Source organism: Rhea americana, unplaced genomic scaffold, assembly GCF_003343005.1.
Source record: "Rhea americana isolate MKP2758 unplaced genomic scaffold, rheAme1 scaffold_7, whole genome shotgun sequence".
In the NCBI taxonomy this organism is placed as follows: Eukaryota; Metazoa; Chordata; class Aves; order Rheiformes; family Rheidae; genus Rhea; species Rhea americana.
Window position 1 is genome coordinate 11,081,893 of NW_028186867.1, and position 19,128 is coordinate 11,101,020.

The 19,128-nt window shown below is 43.2% G+C and overlaps 1 protein-coding gene across 1 annotated transcript; it reads left to right on the plus strand.

Annotated features, from left to right (window-relative positions):
* Positions 1 to 394: 394 nt before the first annotated feature.
* PDCL3 (phosducin like 3) lies at positions 395 to 6,392 on the plus strand. The gene is made up of 6 exons (XM_085321608.1): positions 395 to 403; positions 715 to 847; positions 1,540 to 1,630; positions 2,253 to 2,396; positions 3,278 to 3,486; positions 6,000 to 6,392. The coding sequence occupies exons 1-6, from the start codon at positions 395 to 397 to the stop codon at positions 6,140 to 6,142; spliced, it is 729 nt and encodes a 242-aa protein (XP_085177734.1). The 3' UTR covers positions 6,143 to 6,392.
* Positions 6,393 to 19,128: the final 12,736 nt, after the last annotated feature.

A 19,128-nucleotide genomic window follows, 5' to 3' on the forward strand; every position in this document is an offset into this window, starting at 1 on the left:
TTTTCAAATAAAAAACAACAACAACAAAAACTATTGCTATATAACTTTATTGAAACAGTTTTAGGGAGCTTTTCAGCAGTGCTTGAATGCCTGTTGGCCTTGCATGTGCTTCAACACATACAGCAACTATTTGGCAGTGGAGACTTCTAACGTTCGGGAACGGTCTGGTTATAGACTTAGATCTCATTTGCTAGCAGTGGCCTTACCTGGCAGGGACTGAAGCGTGCTTCTCCATAAGCACGGGTGTAGTCACACCGGCCCGCCTCCACCGATGAGATTCTGTTTAAGTTCAGCRTTATGGCAGCAGTGCTGGAGCCCATGTGTTTTCTAACTAGCCCTTCCCAGTGTAATAACTGCTARTCTGGTGACCTGTTGTTCTGCTGAGGCACGGTACATGAGTGCTGTAGCCAGCCTGCTTTTCTTCTCCTTTCCTTTCAGCTTGCGGGAACTGCAATGATGATTGCAATGCTTCTGATTTTTTTTTTGTCTTGGTGAGACCTCCTGTACATGCTCTGAGTAGGCTGGAGTAAATTAAAATCCCTTTTCTGAGTACCGGTTTGGGGCCATAAGGAAGACTCTATGTCYTTCTGATGCAGTCCTGAAAATTACCGCTCTAGCAGCACATTATTTCTCTTGAAAAGCTTGCTTGTGTCCATTTCTAGGTGTGACATAATTCTCCTTAAGTGCACATCACTGTTYCTTGTTTCCTTCTAGGACCCAAATGAAGACACGGAGTGGAATGACATCTTGCGCAAAAAAGGTATCCTTCCTCCAAAGAAAGACCTAAAAGAACGAGAGCAGGCGAAGGAAGACGAGCAGCTTCGGATCCTGCAGCAGAAGTCTCTGGGTGAGTGAACATGCGCATTCGGGCGGCAACAGGGTAAATGGCTCCTGTAGGAAGCTTGAGCAAAGAAGCGGCCAGCAATAATGTTTAGTACRCCTGTAAAGCAGTATCTCCTTTTCTAAAGCTATAAGGGATAGCAAAACTAATTCTTGTATAGTGTCACCGTCTATTACAGTGTTGGACAAATATGTTCCTATATACTTGGAATCACTCCAGTACATGAAAGTTTTGTTCTAGATGTCAGCCCTGTGGTTTGTACATGTATAAATCTTTGAAAACTGAAATAAGCACAGTTTGAAGGGAGTCAGAATGAATGTGCCAGTAAAGGTATCTCATCATGGTTGCCTGTTGTATGTATCCTCCTTTCTCCATTGGTCATTATCTGCACTCTGTTGTATCTGTGTTAGGTACGTCTCTGCTGTAGTCACAGAACTTGAAAGCTACCTCAGGTGCTCAGATGCTAGCTGTAGCCACCCTTTGGCTCCAAGTCCTTTACATCACTATCTTTCCAGCTATATGTCTGAAGTGCGTAATAATATTTTAGAAAAATCCACTCACGATAATCTTGCAGAAAACCCCTATTTCCGATAGTGAGTCCATCCTTAAAGTAAATAAATTCTGCTGGACTGATAAAAGTTGATCAGTTTTATTCCTGAAACAAGGGTTTTGCTGATTTGGTATTTTTTCCATTCTAGTGAAAACTTATGAGGACATGACTCTGGAAGAGCTAGAAGAAAATGAAGATGAATTTAATGAGGAAGATGAAAAAGCTATTGAAATGTACAGGTTAGAGCAGCGAGGAGAACTTGGAGGGTGGCTCTTTTCAAATGCCGTTAGATATGCTTGAAGAGAAGGGAGGAAGGATGTTCTTGGGCCTGGTACTAGAAAATCTGGATTGTGCTTCTGGTCTCGCACAGAACTTCTAGGTATCTTCATTAAGGTACTTGGGTTCCATTTTTGTTCCTTTTCTACAACCTAGTTTTGCAGAGTTACTGTGGACCCACTGCTTAGTGGGAATAGTGAATAGTAGGGGATTTTGAGAGCTTTGACAATCACCTCCAAGCAGTCTTAATTTTTGCCTGAATGAAGTTATGGTACTGCAGGTTTACATAATTATCTGAGCGCTCTCTCATGTTTTTGTAGAATAAATGTCTGCTCAGGAGAGAAAGGACAAAAAAATACATCCTGTGAAGCACAGTTGTGCTTCTTTGCATTACGAATGTTTTAACTTGTGATTCAAATATAAGAACATCTATTTTGGCCTATGCTAACTTGCTTTTGTTGTTCTGGGAGTYTGGAGAAGTTTGTAGTTTGCCTCCAAACACAAGGCTTTAACAAGCTACTTTAAATGTTGTTCTATCAAAAATACATCTTTCTCAAGATTTCTTTCCCATTCCTTGCTGTTCAGACAGCAAAGGTTAGCAGAAATGAAAGCCGCTCAAGTGAAGAATAAATTTGGGGAAGTTTTGGAGATTTCAGGAAAAGATTACGTTCAAGAGATTACCAAAGCTGGAAAAGGCATCTGGGTAGTCCTGCACCTCTACAAACAAGGGTAAGTGTGTGTGTGTGTGTGTGTGTGTGTGTGTGTGTGTGTGTGTGTTTGTTTTTTTTAAAAAAACTTAAACCTTTCACTGTTAATAGCTGGAAATGCTCTAGATAAATTTGTAGTTATTGTGGAAATTAAGGAAGTGATTCTGGAGTTCTAAGAAGTGAATTGGTCATTTCATTACTGTTGACTGAAGACTGTTTAACTTTATTTGAATGGATGCCATCACAGGGTGCTATTATTTTATGTATACGGCAGAGTGTGATTTGTCTTCCCTTCTAGCTAGCTGCTGCCACTGAAATACTGAGCTTTGAAAATTATTCTAGTTAAAAAAAAAAAGTACTAGGAACTACGCATTTTGAAGGATCGCTGTTTGTGTCCTCTACTATGTTTTTCTTGATGCATAGAAATGGCATGAAAAAGGTTTTTGGTCCTGCCAGCATGACAGGAAATCTTCTCAAAGAGGTCTAATAAGCTGCTAGAATTTTCTAGAAGAGGTTAGAAGTATTTGAGTTTATTCATCATCTAATTGCATCGCAGGTATACTTTGTGTTTTGCTTCTCTTTTCCAGGAGCTATTTATCTTTCTATTTTGCGCATACTCATGCAATATTCAAACGTTATACTGTATCTCTCTGTATGATAGAGGGGGAAGTTGTATTGCTAATACCTTGTTTTAAACAAACAAAAACAAAAGGAAAAAGAAAAACAAACCCTAATTCCCTTTGAACACTGACATTCTGGAGAACAAAAATATTCAGAAATTGCTTCTGGTACATTTGTCTTTCTATAAATACTGTTCACAGAGCTGGTATTTCTGCACTTTCTTCTAGAGTCGGTTACTCTGATTTGTCCTTTTTTTCTTATCTGTGTTGCTGTTCTTTACAGAATTCCACTCTGTGCCTTAATAAATCAACATATGAGTGGGCTTGCAAAGAAGTTCAGAGATGTGAAATTTGTCAAAGCGATCTCTACCACCTGCATACCCAACTACCCAGATAAGAATCTGCCTACGATATTCGTCTACCTCGAGGGAGACATCAAAGCCCAGTTCATCGGGCCTTTGGTGTTTGGCGGCATGAACTTGACAAGAGATGGTGAGCGTCTGCCTCTTAGGTCTCGAAAAGGAAAAACAAAACTTGAGCAAACTGCTTTGCTGGGAATGGAAGAAGTGAAGTGAGGTTCAGAAGGAGAGGGAGCTAATTSAAATCATATGATGAGCTGTTGTTTCTTTTACTTTCCCCCCACACCCACTAGCCCTTTTGGCTCAACGTTTGTTGCTCAACGTAAAGCTGTCTTGTAATGGCAGCGTGTTGTTGAATAGGCAGATGTATTTTAGGTGTGTGCAGTATTTGCACCCTGTGCCCCGTAAAACAGATTCTCCTGAATATCAAAACCAAAAATAGTAACCATGCATGTTCCTCAGAATTTTCTCTAACTAAGTGATATTGCTCCTGGATGGCTGACTACCTGTACAATACTGGTGCTGGTTTATTGTATTGTAGGGCTTTTTGTTTCATTTCAAAGCTGACGACATATTACTTGTCTGTTCTACCTTCCTGATGCACAGGCTCCATTCCTTATTCACCTTTAAAGACAGCCTTTCTCTTTGTCCGCGTGGGACTGTGAGCCTGAAATTGGGCTCTTTCCTTTTCCTCTTGCCACCTCTCGAGAGATGGTGGTATTTTAAGCTTCTGCCTTGCATGGTTCAGGGGGCCCAGGGCCCCGTAGGGGAGAGACCATCACCTTTCCCAGAGGCCACAGTTCTGGCTAGCCCATTTCCTCCCTGCTCACTTTTGCAGTCTCCTGGGGTTATGTTGTACCACCTCGTTGTTATGATGTGCTTCCATCGCCCAGGGGATAGGAGGTGAGGGGGCATTGCAGGTCCCGTGGAGCACCATGCTCTGTGCTGAGACTCTTCCCTAGAAGCTGTCATTTGAGGGTGGTTGGGCAGGGAATGATATCCTAAAGCAGTGCTGGGAGGCAGAGGTCAGCAGTTGAAAGGACTCTCTCWGTCTTCTTCCTTTTGGAAAGTAAATGCAACTCTGAGATGTGACTTAAARGATTTTACTTGAGTTAAAAGGATACTCTCCAGCTTTCTGGGTAGATATATATTGGTCCAGATACCTTTGAGCTTTTTTTAAAGATGAAACTTTAAGTGCATTTTTTTTTCTGAAGTGAACTACAAGTAAGTAGCATTTCAAGGCCTCTGCTGAATGATGTCACTTTGCTATGCTGGAATAGGATGCAAAGTTTTCTCTACAACCCTGGAGTTCATGAGTTATCTTGAGTGTGTGCTGTAGCAAATGATCCTCTGCCTGGACTATAAGAAGAGGAAAAAGCTCACCAATGAGATCGTTCAAATTGACAGTCTCTAAATATAGAGGTGCCTAATTATAAACTGAAGCAAGTGATAGCTGCAGAACCTTCAGTTATCTTTCTCCCATCTTTAGCACTTAATTGACTTATTTATTTTTTTTTCTGGGGGGGAAGAAGGGGTTGTTCAAAGGTAACYGAGCTGGCTTAACTCAGTCCTCAGGAAGCTGTGCACTGAAATTGTGCATTTTCTTTTTTTTCTTCCTTCCTTCTCCCCTAAGTTGGTGAAACCAGATGACTTCCATTGGAGATTAAAGACAGCGTGAAGTTATATTCATTAAACTGCATTGTGTGAAGGAAATTGGATTTAATGATAGGATTGCCAGCAGGAGTAGGAGAAAAGTTTCAACTGAATGTGTTGTACTGACTTTCTACCACTTCTGGGAAGTAATCCAATTTAGGCCTATACAGTAATAGGCCTACCACTGATGCAGGCGTTTCTTTTACCCTCTTGCTAAGGAACTAATAATCAATGCATATGGCGGTGGGAAAGGAGTGAATTGCATTTTTACAGTACATTCTTGAAAGTACCTATGATTCAGATGTGTAAATGGAGTTACTGCAACTTCTTCCCCCGACCCAGAAATGATTTATTCCTRGTTTCTTCTGACTGTACAAACTCAGTGTATGATTTCAAATAGCTTTAATGTCAGGATTTTTTTTTACCAGCAATAGATGTGCAAACTTGGTTTCCGTATTCACTTGAATACAGGGTGATGGGCTGCTTCTTCAGCAAGAAAAATGTCTTATCTACAGAGGCTGCTTGTATCAATCACTTCTTTACATTCAGTGTCAGGAAGCAGCAGTCTCATATGGAGGCACAGGGGATGCAGTCGGGTGTGCTGCAGAGCTGTAACCAGAGCCTCTATGTTAGCAGCTCTGTGCCATGGCTGAAATTTGTGCTGGTGCTAGTGGGCCTGGAGCTGGAGCAGATGTGGGAGATGGGCAGGGGCTGGGACCGGGGTGATGGAAGATGGTGAGGAATGGAGCAAGGCCTTAGTTTTGGAGGTGATGGTGGCTGGAGAAATCAGTTGGGGAAGCAGGGGGGAGGGAAAGGACAAAGGAGAAATGTGGAGATCTGGGGGACCCCTTTTTCCCCCTTGGGAAATCACCTAGAAAGGCAGGGTGCTGTATGTTGAGGTAAATAATCTAGGATATGTCAAAAGGAGTCAGAGTTTGAAAGAGTCCWGTTTGATCCCTTGGATCAATGTCACTCTTATCCTTTTCCATGCAGAGTTGGAGTGGAAGATCTCAGAGTCGGGTGCCATCAAGACAGACCTTGAGGAAAATCCTAGGAAGCAGATCCAGGACCAGCTCATGTCCTCAATCCGGATATGTGCCCCRAGCAGGGGGGAGAGTGACTCAGAAGATGATTAACTCCTACATCAGCATCAAGATGACACTGTACGCTTGCGGCTGACATTCCCACCTAAAGCCCTGGAGAAGCTCATGGAGATCTTGCTGAGGCACAGAAGGGTAGTATTTAAAGATTACAATTTAACTAGTAATTAAGTTTTTTTTCTTTTTAAATTTCTTGTAATTTCACTGAAGATACTGAAAGATATTTTATATTATAAAGCCCGAGTAAATTACACAAAGATTTAAAATATAGACATCAGTAAAAATAGATGTCTCTTGTCATTTTTGTCTTAGTAAATCACTGACCTTTTTAAAATCCGAAATATGAAGTGGCCTAGAGAGGTTGTGGAGTCTCCTTCTCTGGAGATATTCAAGGCCCACCTGGATGCAACCCTGGATGCAATCTTTGTGCAGAGTTTTGTCTTGAGGTCTTGATTCTGATTTAAGTGTCACTTAAATTTTTCTTTGTCTCTCTTTTGTATTTGTAACAAATAGCTCTGTTCAGTGAGTGACTCACACTGCCTGTTTCCTTATAGAGGAGAGGACAGGAAAGGGTAAGAAATGGGGGTCGAGGGGGCTTGTACTTTTTTAACTTTTAAGCTTGTGTTTAAGCCCTTTGTGTGATAGGAGCAGGTGTGAGTAAAAAATTCCTAGTTGTTTGTTAGGTGGCTTTAAATCCCTCCTTGCAAGTGAGCCAAATGCAGCAGGATACAAACTGATGAATACTGAGTATTAAAAGTTGTACACATCAACTTCTGTCGACACTGGATTATCCAAAACAATATCAGACTGCACCTTTCTGTATWTTACCTGCGTCATCTTACAATCTAGAATGAGGACTGCTTCCTCCTTTTAAGCCTAGAAGTGATTTTATTTTATTTATTTTTTGGTAGAGGATTACTCTAATTTACATTAAACAGGCAATGGTAGAAGACTACATCYTTTCCCTATCCTCAGTTTGTCCTTGTTTAACTGTGCTTTGACTCGCATGTTGGAGTAACCTCCCGGTAYGTGGACCAGCTTCCTTTTGGAGGACATGTGCCCGTTATCAACAGGCATTCAGCCGGAAGGGGTGGGCTAGGGCTAGTCTGAAATGAGTGCAGAGTGGCTGCTGCATCCTCAGCCTGCCTCTTTTTAGGTCTGTGCCTATTAAGCCATACTACTTGCTAAAGCAGACCCAACCAYGCTCTTCTCAAATTCTGTTTTTAACTGAAAGTTTATCAGACCTTCAAGGAAGGTGGGGAAGAATCTATAATCTTTCTTGTATCATTGCTGCAATACTTCCATTTGAAATGCAATGAAAAGCTGGCAAGGCTTTGAATGCTTTGTTACTTCTACCATTGCCTCATTTTATTTACTCCTACTTGTGTATCTTGAGGAGGTGGGATAGCAAAAACTTTGCAGGTACCCTTTCGCTGTCTTCTAAATAATCAATAATTTACAGGCCACAGCTGGAGAAATCAGTTTTGTATTCTGTTCCTCATCTGGTGGTTTCTGCTGACCTTCAGCTAATTCCTATGTGCCTCAGTTTTCACATCTTTATCTTAGAGACATTTCCACAACTGAGATCTATTAATGGGAAGAGCTGGGTATTTTAATAAGACTTGTCTAATCTATTCTCTTTTCTTTCACAAGCTAAAAGAATACAGAAATCAAAGACACCACCTCAATTAAATCCCTATCACTACCCCAAATGTATTTAAAAGAGCTTTTAAAAGGCAGCATCAGTCCTGAGTTATTCTTTTATAGTTTACCTAATGCAGAGCTCAACCTAGGTCCAGGAAGGACTTTGTCTTACTCCTCTGATAGACAATCTAATCACTGCTTCAGTTTGATCAGTTGTTGAAAGCACATCACTTTGGTAAAAGGACCATTGCTGCCTGTGTTAGTAACAGTGCAGGGAAATGATGACACTGTGAGTGGGCCAAGCACCTTCTCCTGTACTATTRATGTCCAGCCTCTCCTCAGCATCTAGTATACATCTGCCACCACCACGAGGCTGCCTTCTGCCATCCTCTGATTTCTGATAGAACATCTGCAGACTTGCCATGAGCATTGCGGAACTARGTAGCTTGGAAGGGACCTCAGGAAGTCTCTGGYCTAACCTCCTGCTCAAAGCAGAGTTAACACTGAATTTGGACTGGGTTGCTCAGGGCTTTGTTCTAAGAGGTCTTTGAACCCTCCGGGGCATGGATACCTCCACAACTGTCCTTGTGCTTGATGGTTCATAGGCAGCYCTCTCTTCTTCATGTCCTGCATGGGACAGTGGAGGGAATAAGACCTTGAGCCAGAACAGAAAAACACAAAGGTGCCTSGTCCTCAGAGCACAATCCAAAACTTTCATATTCTTGTTCATATTCATGAACAATAAACAGACGAACGTTCAAATACRACAGAGGCGTTCAAATAGACAGACGAACCACCCCCCTAGGATAATAACATAGACCCGTTAGACTAATCGGCAGAGAAAGCTGAAGAACAGGGTGCATCTTSTGACCAGACCTCACCAGCTTGCAAGCACCTAGTGGTTCCCAGCTTGAGTTAGTGGCCTGAATCCTCCTCTGCAAGGGTGGTGCTGGAGTCCTTTTTTTCATCTTCTTTGGAAGCTTCCTGCTTGCTCTTGTCCTCTCAGATGCAGTGATACATGTCCACTTATCTGCAAAGTAAACCAGTTTACACAAGATGGTGTCCCCTTACCAGAATAGCCTAATGCCTGAGAARTGAGGCAGTGCTCTGGGTATGGGTTTGAGCCCTTCAGGCTGAAGTGAGAACTGAACTAGGTTGCTGACACTGATGGTGTACCATGCAATGTAAATCACTGGACAAATAAAAGAGGGCTCTTTGCATCACAGTCTTCTCTTCCACCAAGATCTTTAAAGAAAAGGGCAGGTACCCTTCCATTTTGTACTAAGTCCAATATGTTGTACTGGTGCTGGGAATGCCTGCACTGAGCTCCTGAGGGAAACTGGGCTTGTATAGGGGCATCTCATTGGCCCCAAGCTACTCAGCTGTGGTGCAGCAGATGCTTCATGACTATGAGTGATRCTTATGTGAACTCCCTTGCCCCCAGGGTGAGCACAGCTGGGTGAAGGTTTTAAGCAAACAGTCCCTGGCCTTTACAGAGTCCAAGGCAGCTGCCAGAGATGCCTAGCTTGGTTGTTGTCACTCCTGTGGAGTAGCAAGAACCAGATYCTGGCTGTCACTAAACCTGCACTAGGCACACCACCTAGGACAGAGGCAGGGTCATCGTTTTGTTGCACCGTTACTAGCACAGGCAGCTGGAGCCTGACAGCTCTTTGTAGTGGCCCGAGTTGTTCACAGCCATTCTCAACAAAAATGGAGCCACAACCTCCATATTCAGCATTGATTTGGGTGGTCTAAATACAGCTCATGATCCATTTGGGTCTGGCCTTGGCACCCCATTAGTGGATAATCACTTTGGGTTTTTTTTGTGTGTGAAATATAAGTGAACCACTGGTAATAAAAAATGTTCTCTTCCCAGCATAAGTCCCACCATGGTTGGTGGACCTGCACACAGGCAGAAGTGTCAGGAGGACTGCCATCTCAGGAGGTGAAATGGAGGAGTCTCCTTTGAATATCTGTGTGGTAATGGACCTGGGAAGGTCCCTTTCCCAGTGCTTGGGACACCTGCAGCCACATCTGCAGGCTGTTTAGGTCTAGGCTGTCTCCTCATTCCCAAACACACTCAGATGGGTGGGTGGTTAGCCTTACTGCCAGGAGTAGTCTAATTAAAGTGAGACGGTTCACACTAGGAAACTAGATGTGTGCTTGCATGCCTGCAACATTGGGGTATGGAATAAACACCTGATGTTGAGGTCGTAAGTTAGCATAATATCTCAATGTGAATATTTCACTTTAGAGGGTTCATGAAGAAAGTAGCTCTGATCTACAGTGACTTCCATGAAAGTAGAGATGTACTTTTTATTCCTGTGTTGTAAGTTCAAGTTTACAAGAATTCCTTGTTCTCTGGAAATCTGGGAAAAGTTCTGTTTTTCACAAGCTGTGTATTTCAATAAGAAATTAGATTTCTAATGCAAACCTCAGTAATTTAGATTGGACTTCTCACAAATATCAAAGGAGAGTGTTTTTGCTTCTCTATATGCCAGTCACTCTCTTTTAATTAACTACATTGCTAAAACTTATCTATTCCCTGACAATTTCTTGGAATGCAGTACATATCCAGTTGAACTCACCTCTCACTACAGACCATTTTAAATCACTCCTCATTTAGCTAATTTAATCATCACAGGATTATGAGAGGCATAAAGTATTTTATTAATTTATTTAATTCATCATAGAATCATAGAAAATATTGAACTTCCTAGATCTATTTGCAGATGGYTCTTGTGATGCAAGGAGAGGCTTTATTCCTTCCCTTGGAAGACAGTCCTGGACTTCAGATGAGAACAATCAAAAAAGGAACCCAAGCAGTGAGATAATCCCTAGACTTGTGTGGGAATTGAGGAACAATCAGATCTGATCATAAATGGTAGGAAAACCATCAAGCGCTTCTGAAATAATTTCCATTTAACATGTAAAGTGTTAAAACAGACCCATCTAGCAGGAGTTAACTGACAATTAATGAGATGAATGTTATTATGTGCATTTGTAAGCCTTTTAATCAATACATCTACTATAAAAAGTCATATTTTTTCAGTATATTGAACAGTTTAAACACAAATCTCCTTAYAGAGATACTTCTCCTGGAGGCAACTGTTACAACATCTGTAGTGAGAAGAAGTCTTGGTTTTCCAAATAGCTGTTGTCTGCCTCCAAAGTAACACTGACTCCTGCTGTGGCATGTGTGATCCTGATACCACTCCCTTAGATACCTATGGGAATACTGTCATTTACAAGAAGGACAGCAGAACCAGCTGCAAAACTTTTCTGTKTGCCTCACTGCAGTTTATCCGTCTGTGAAGTAGTACAGTCCTTCTGGGCGTGTTGGGAAATGTGATTAATTTTTTACTCGCATGCAGATAATTTATGTTATATAAAGCTGAAGGTAGAGGATGTGCTGGATCCCTCAGGTTAACTTACTGTGGCTTATAGTGTTTGGCCCAGGCAATTAAAGGAGCCACTGCGAGGGCTACTGCCACAGTAGGAGAAGACCAGCAACAGACACTTGGAAAGACTAATCTCTGCCATAGCACTAAAGCATTAACAATTTTCTTTAGTAATAAAGTGCTGATGCTAAAAGGGTGCAGAATTTGGTGAGATGAAGCAAAAATAGGAAAATATGCAAAATGTGGACTGGATTTTCTACCCTGTGATGTTCCCAGACCTTTTCAGCTGAAGTGCATTCCCTCTGGCTACATCTCTACTAGCAATGTATTAGTGCTGGGGAACAGGAAGACTACAGAAAGAAGGAACAATCCTTGGTGAACATTTGGTTGGTGCCAGCTAGCTAGCTTCTGTCCAAACTGAAGAGCTGATCCTGGAAATATAGAAGCTCGAAGAAGTTTCTTGTCCTCTTTCTCCCCATGGGAAAAGAGGGAGRGAGAAAGCCCTTGAGACAGTGGAAGAGATGAAGGATGAAAGGCCCAAGTGAATACAAGGGGCTCAGCTGGGAGGCTTATATGAGAAGTCTTTCCAGCCCTAGAGAAGGATAGTGAAGGTGAAACAAAATCATAAAAATAAGTTTGACTGGTAATAAGAGAAAGATTCAAGGATAACTAGTGCTAGGATACACTGGTAGAAACACCGTTCTTCTCAAAGGGTGAGCTTTCCCTGTGTGCCTGGAGACACGGTGCTGAGGCAGGTGCAGTGGATGAGAGCAAAAACCACAGGCCAAGAGGAGGATTTTGGTGCAGACTCATGTAATTTTCACATTTGCTGGTTTCAGCATACAAGAAGAGAAAAGTTAGGTGAATATGGATGCACTGATCCGCAGAGAAGTGCCAGTGGGGAGACATCGTACACATTTGTACATACAGACACACTGTTCTCCTCCTCTCCCACTGCTAAGATAGCCAGCAAGCATGTAGACATCCTTCTGGCTAAAATACTGGCATATTTTCGTTGCTCCAGAAATTCAGCCAAGAGGAAATCTTTAGCATTAGATCCACTTCACCATACCTGCCACTCCAAGTCTGCATGGYACACCTGTGGTTACCTTAGGAGGTCATGCAAGAAACTGGGCCCTGCCATATCCCCTGGTTTGTGTCCTRTAGACCTTGTTCTGAAAAGCAGAGAGTCCTATAAATGCAGGTGCTACTCTGAATACAGACGTTCTTGGTTAGAAAGTGGGGAGAAAGAAACCAGGAGTGCACTCTGGACTCAATTTGCCTCCACACASAGCTTCAAAAATGCCAATTAATTCTCTCCACAGTGCAAAGAACCTCTTGGTTCAGTGACACAAAAGTCATGTTCTCATTCCAGTGCTGTTATATTTTACTCCATTGCGCCATCAAACTGGGAATGTTTGCAAACCGGAGAACAACACGTCCCTGGTGATGGTGTAGAAGTTGGTGCAGATTTGCTCCTGACTGTGGCTGAGCAGCTGATGGAGAGCCAGGCAAGATGGGTTCTCAGACCCACTAAGTTCCAGTGAATGATCAAAGCCACATGCTCACCACTCTGCTTAACCGTGAGATGAAAACTTACTGATGTGGAGTTGCCCAAGGAGATGCAGATGATTGTTAAAAAAATACAGTGAGGCAGGATGATGTGAAAACCCTGGAAAGAGTGTGTTTTATGGGTTACGGAGCGCCAGATCTTTCACAGGGAGGCTCCCAGAGCATTCAGAGCAATTATATATTACTCTGTGCTTTTAGGGAGGACATGTTCATGGGCAAGACATGGAACTGGACTCTGCCACTGTCGCTAGGACAACTTTTCCTGTCTAGCTTTACACAGCAACACGGCTTCACTTGGGCCTCGCGTTCCTTTCCAGTGAAATCAAGTTTGTTTGCTGACCTCATATTGCTATTTCAAGTTTTTAATCATTTGTATTTGTAGCGTGCTWTGAAACACTAGGAGGGCAATTGCTACCCTGGGATATAGTGTTAGTCATTCTGTTTATCCATCTATGCCAGACTTTCCTACAAARGAATTCTCTGCTTTGTCATATTTATTATGATACATCTGCATTGGTGTTAACATTTGCATATAGTCCGTGAATAAATAATGTTATTCCGTTTGTTACAGAACAGTAGGCTTTTGTAGAACTTTGTTAGCCCTGATTTTTCACTATTTTATTCATTTCATTGTGATACAGCTGGGTTTTTTTTTTACATTAATTATACTTAATAAAGCACTTTGCAAGATAAAAAGGAAACATTTGCTAGCACTGAAAGCAGTTCAGATTCTGCTCTTGTTGTTTAAAGACTGGAACAAGCTAATCCTATTTCGAGAGATTTCTCCATTCCGTGGCTCAAACTCTGCTTCAGGCATCTTAGAGTTTTCAGGAAACGAAGGAAGGATGAATAACTTCCACTGTATCACCTCTCGTAAGCGCACCAGGCACAAAGTAACTGCAACTGTGCACAAGATGGCGATGTTCTCCRTGAAAAGTACCTTTACTTCCTTCCTTGGCTGTGCTATATTCTGTCTGTGTGCTATTAGATGTGATGCCGGTTTCAGTGAAGTATCAGTGGCAGTACTTGGGATGCTCAATTCTGCTGTATGCAGGATTGCACTCYCTGGATACATACACCCAAGAAAAGCATGGGCAGCTCTATGTTTGAATACGTCCCACTGCAGTCTTGTAAGGAAGTGTGGGTTAGACRAGTGGACAGTGAGGTGGATTGAGAACTGKCTGAAAGGCAGAGCTCAGAGGATCRTCATCAGTGGTGCGGAGTCTAACTGGAGGCCTGTGGCTAGTGGYGTYCCCCAGGGCTCAGTCCTGGGTCCCATCCTGTTCAACTTCTTCATCAATGACCTGGATGAGGGGACAGAGTGCCTCCTCAGCAAGTTTGCTGATGATACCAAGCTGGGAGGAGTGGCAGATACACCTGAGGGCTGTGCTGCCATTCAGAGAGACCTGGACAGGCTGGAGAGTTGGGCAGAGAGGAACCTCGTGAGGTTCAACAAGGGCAAGTGCAGGGTCCTGCACCTAGGGAAAAATAACCCTAGGCACCAGTCCAAGGTGGGGGCTGACCTTGTGGAGAGCAGCTCTGCAGAGAAGGACCTGGGAGTGTTGCTGGATGACAGATTGACCATGAGCCAGCAATGTGCCCTTGTGGCCAAGAAGGCCAGTGGTCTCCTGGGGTGCACTGGGAAGAGTGTTTCCAGGAGGTGGAGGGAGGTGATCCTGCCCCTCTCCTCAGCCCTGGTGAGGCCTCGTCTGGAGTACTGTGTCCAGTTGTGGGCTCCCCAGTCCAAGAGAGACATGGAGCTACTGGAGAGAGTCCAGCATAGGGCTACAAAGATGATCAGAGGGCTGGAGCACCTGCCCTATGAGGAACGGCTGCGAGAGCTGGGCCTCTTCAGCCTGGGGAAGACTGAGGGGGGATCTTATCAATGTGTACAAGTACCTGAAGGGAGGGTGTCAAGGGGATGGGGACAAACTCTTTTCAGTTGTCCCATGTGACAGGGGACCAGAGGCAATGGGCATAAATTGAAGCACAGGAAGTTCCGCCTGACCGTGAGGGGGAATTTCTTCCCTGTGAGAGTGACGGAGCACTGGCGCAGGTTGCCCAGAGAGGTTGTGGAGTCTCCTTCTCTGGAGATCTTCAAGGCCCGCCTGGATGCAACCCTGTCTAACATGGTCTAGGTGACCCTGCTGAGCAGGGAGGTTGGMCTAGATGATCTCCAGAGGTCTCTTCCAACCTTACTGATCCTATGATTCTATGATTCCCTGTGTAAATCTGATGCACAGGTTTCTAATAGCTCTAGCTAATGTACCAGTCATCAGCTTGGTTTTCCTGCATTCTGATCTGACTCTATTCCTGTACATGAGCTTAGGTACCTATAGCATTAACTCTAGTCAAGAATAACTGATCATGTACGTTTCTGATTCACTCATTACCATGGCTCTAGGCATCTTTTCCTGAAAAATGTCACATCTAAATCAGTCTTCAGGAAAGACTTGGATCTGAATCCAGTAAAGCCTGAGCAATAGGTTTAGCCTACCTCTACCAGAGTAGTCCCATCCCAGCACATGAGATAAGCATGTGAACAACTTCATAGGACTGACTTGTGCCAGATCCTCATCATATTGCCTGTTCGAGGTATGGTAATTTGCATGCATTTCTCTAGGATATTGTACTTCTGTTTGGAGAAACTCCTACATAAATAGATGGCTCTTACCGGGTGAACTACAAAGCGTTAAACTCCTTTTGATTTATAAAGTAAAGAGTACCCTAACCCAGAAGCAGGCACTTCTAGATTGAGAAAACTGTACCGTGAGTGAGGAAGCCAAGGGCTAATRTCTGTCTGTGGTGTTAAAAAATAACCGGCAACTTGAAAACCAAAAAGTTCATATTAGACATGACATTGTTTTGAAATAAGAATAACAAAATATTGATAAAATACTAATCCAAGTTGATTACGCTAATATGAGTGAGTATCTTCACAGTTCTTTGACTTTCTGATCACCCAGAGGAAAGTCCCTGGCTTGGCAGTATGGATACTTGGTTAGCCAGATGGCTCCCACACCAAGAGACARATAGACTGGTAAAGGACGTGAGAGCCTCTTCATGGTCCCTACAGACCTCTGCGGCCTTGGCAGACTGTACTGCAGGGCAGCAGCTCTCAGGCTCCTGGGAGCTGAATCMCACTTGAGGATGTTGCTACATGGCTGCTGTCACTCTCTTCTCACCCCTGCAGCTCCACTCCCTGATTTAGTAGTGCAGAGACACTGCAGCTGGAACACAGCAGAACCTATCCACTGTCTCTGCTAGCTAAAACTAATTTCTAGAGCTGTTCAGGGCACACTGAGGAACAGCCCCATGGCTTGCTCGCTATTTGGGAGTCAGATGGTTGTTCCCACTGGACTGTGCCAAAGCTTCTGATGGCTGTAAGCAAGGATACAGTCCTATTGTGGCAGAGCTCAGGGGACTAGGTGGTAGTCTTGCATCTCTCACCTGAACAAACAGTGGTGTGCTACACACTGCGAAATCCATGAAGGAGCTTTTCAGCAGCTATCACTCATTGAGCAGACTAGGAGAGATCTTGGCCCCAACATAATACATCTTATAAGACTCTTGTCCTAAATTCCTGCTAAAGGTGGTTATCCAACTCATCTTCACAGATGCACCTTCCTTTTCTTGAAGAAATATTTGTGGAGGAATAAGTATTTCTTTGATATTTTATTTACAGAGAAAGGAACTATCTGTGTTGGCTCCCAGGTTTTTATGGCCAAAACCAGATATGATGAACAGGAAAGCAATATCAGTCCAGACACTTTTCCAAATTAGTGCTGGACTCTGGAAGGGCTAGCTGTGAAATGGCCAAATATTATTAATAATGTGAGTGGATGGACCTGTCTCCTTACATTTAGTATRTGGTCTCTGAAGTCTCAGGCTCTAATGCTGTGTTTTACAAAGCTGTAGTGCTAGTCTTGTGGAAATCCTGTGTCTTGGTGGACTGGTTGTTGCATGGAACATGCATAATCACTGAGAACAGAACAGGAAGTTATTTTATCGGACAATATGTGAAGTTTGCTGAGATGGTCCAGCCCTTGGGCAGTCTGTCCTTTCCTTCAGAATCCAACCCATTTGGGAATCTGCAGGTGAGTCCCAGCTGAGTTTGAAAACAAAGCTGCAGTAGTCATAAGCCACAATTTAAATTTTTCATGCAGGGCAGAAGGCCTCTCCAAGGGCAGGTGCACTGCATGTGTGGGCACTGTGCACCAGGGAATCTCTGTGACCAGGTACATATGATGCCCATTCCACATCACTGCATGTGCCCATGGACAACRCACCCTGTATACCTCTATTCCCATAACATGAATAACTTGCTGTTATTAGAACCTCCATGGAGCTTTTCAAACCTTAAATAACCTGTCTTCATAATAACTCTGGAAGGCAAATAAGCAGCCCGGCTATCAACAGTGTTACTGAATTGTGGAGCTGGGATCTTGAATTTGGACGAGAAAGCCTTTTCTTTTGCAGGCTAAGTCATGAAACATTAATGTAAGTAAGTGGTTTGAACAAGGATTTCTGCTTCAGACACACCACCGCATTTATACTTAAGTTAGATTTTTAGGATGGTCCAGTTTCCCAGTACTGTTCTTAGAACATCTTCCCTTAAGACAGAATCCCAACATACCTTGTTAGAAAAATGAAAAGAATAGGAAATTTTTAAAAAGCTAAYGTGTACCTAGAGCATGATAAGTTGGAGAACATCACACATGTTTCTGTGTCTCAGTGCAGTGCTAGTGTCTCTCTTTGTATCAGGTTTTAGCCTAATCTGTGATGGACTGAACTTTTTTTTTCTTTTTGCCATGGCAACCTCACTATGGTGATTTCAGGGCTACGAAGCTTTATATTTATCTTGACCAGCATGAAGAAGTCTGAGCCTCATTAGCTGAGGAAGGTGGATGGATAGCATATGGAACACACTGCACRTGAGACAGCACTTCCCTTCCCAGGGCAACTGGGTCATTCATATTATCTACACTAGCCGCAAGTTTCCTTTTTGAAATACTGAGTTGCTAACTGCTCTCTCTGTCCCAGGCGAAGAAAATCCAGACAGATGGCTTCAGAGAAACCTTGCATCTTTAAGGCAAGATATCCTCCTGGAACAATAATTAATGCTGGTGGGATCTTTTTTTTATTATTTTTTTCAAGAAGCTTGGAAAGAATTCAGTATCACCAGAGGGCATTAACACAGAAGCCTAGCAGAGGACAGAGAAAGATAAAGAGGGGAAAAAATAGCTATCACAAAACAGTGATCCTATTAAAATGACATTGAAGAATTCTATTAGTGCTCTTTGCCCCCCCCGTCTGCCTGCCTTCGAAGATTTGAAGCAAAACACAAGAGCTTGTCAGTCAGACAAAGCCTACTAATAATCTCTGCCAAAAGGTGACATTCACACATTGCAGCCAGAGCCACACCAGCCCAGGCTCTGAGCTGACCGCATCAGGAGGCTTCCTGCAGAAAAGCTGTCCCGGGGTGCCAGCATGCATGCTCCAAGCCCCAGGGAGCCTCCATCAGAGAAGAAGATGCCGGGGACGGACGTAGGCAGGGTCCGCTCATCCACCCRAAACTCGAACTGGCTCTGCCTGCATGGAGCAGCTGGCATGGAGGCACCAATCCAGTGTCAGGGCGGCCTCCATGTGAAAGGAGGCTGGTTGTCACTTCCACAACCCCTCCGCTTATGTTGGGGCGTGCAAGCACTGGGCGAACAGAGTGGCGCTCATCCTCACTCCATCCCGACTGAAACATCTCCCTATCTAGGGTTGCAGATAAAACCCAATGCACATTAAAATGCCATTGCTTGAGCTTTGGATGTACTCATTCTTATTGTTGATGACAGTCAGAAACATACAATTGTATGGGAAGAAAGGCTAGATCCTAAAATACTCTTTCTAATGAAAAAGTAAGCACTTTCTCAAGCATGCTGCTTATAGATAGATGCTGTGCACTGCATTCCAGTGTTGCACACTGGGGTTTTTGGGAACCATGAAAACTGAGACCAAAGATTGCTCTCTATCCAAGATCATTGGCAAATTTTCCCTACTATCAGCTAAGCCTTCTTAATTTTAATTCCAGAACTTGTGCTGCCAGTATGTCCCAGCAAATGTCTATTTACGCAGGAGTATCTGGTGCACCATGCACAGGGTTAAGAATGTACTCTTAAATACATTCAAAAGAAGTTTTGAATTCTATTAATATAATTTTCTCCTAGTTTTCTTGTAGGAAAACCCATCGGATCATGATCACAGGTAGAGTTTATTGCTCTTTGTAGAAGAACAGATTCTCTCTTACCTTTGGAAATTACTAGATGTAGTGCAGACAACACATACACCATCTAGAACAAATATCTKTCTGCTCTACTCAGCACAGATAATGTTTTAGCTGGAATTTGTTTAGCA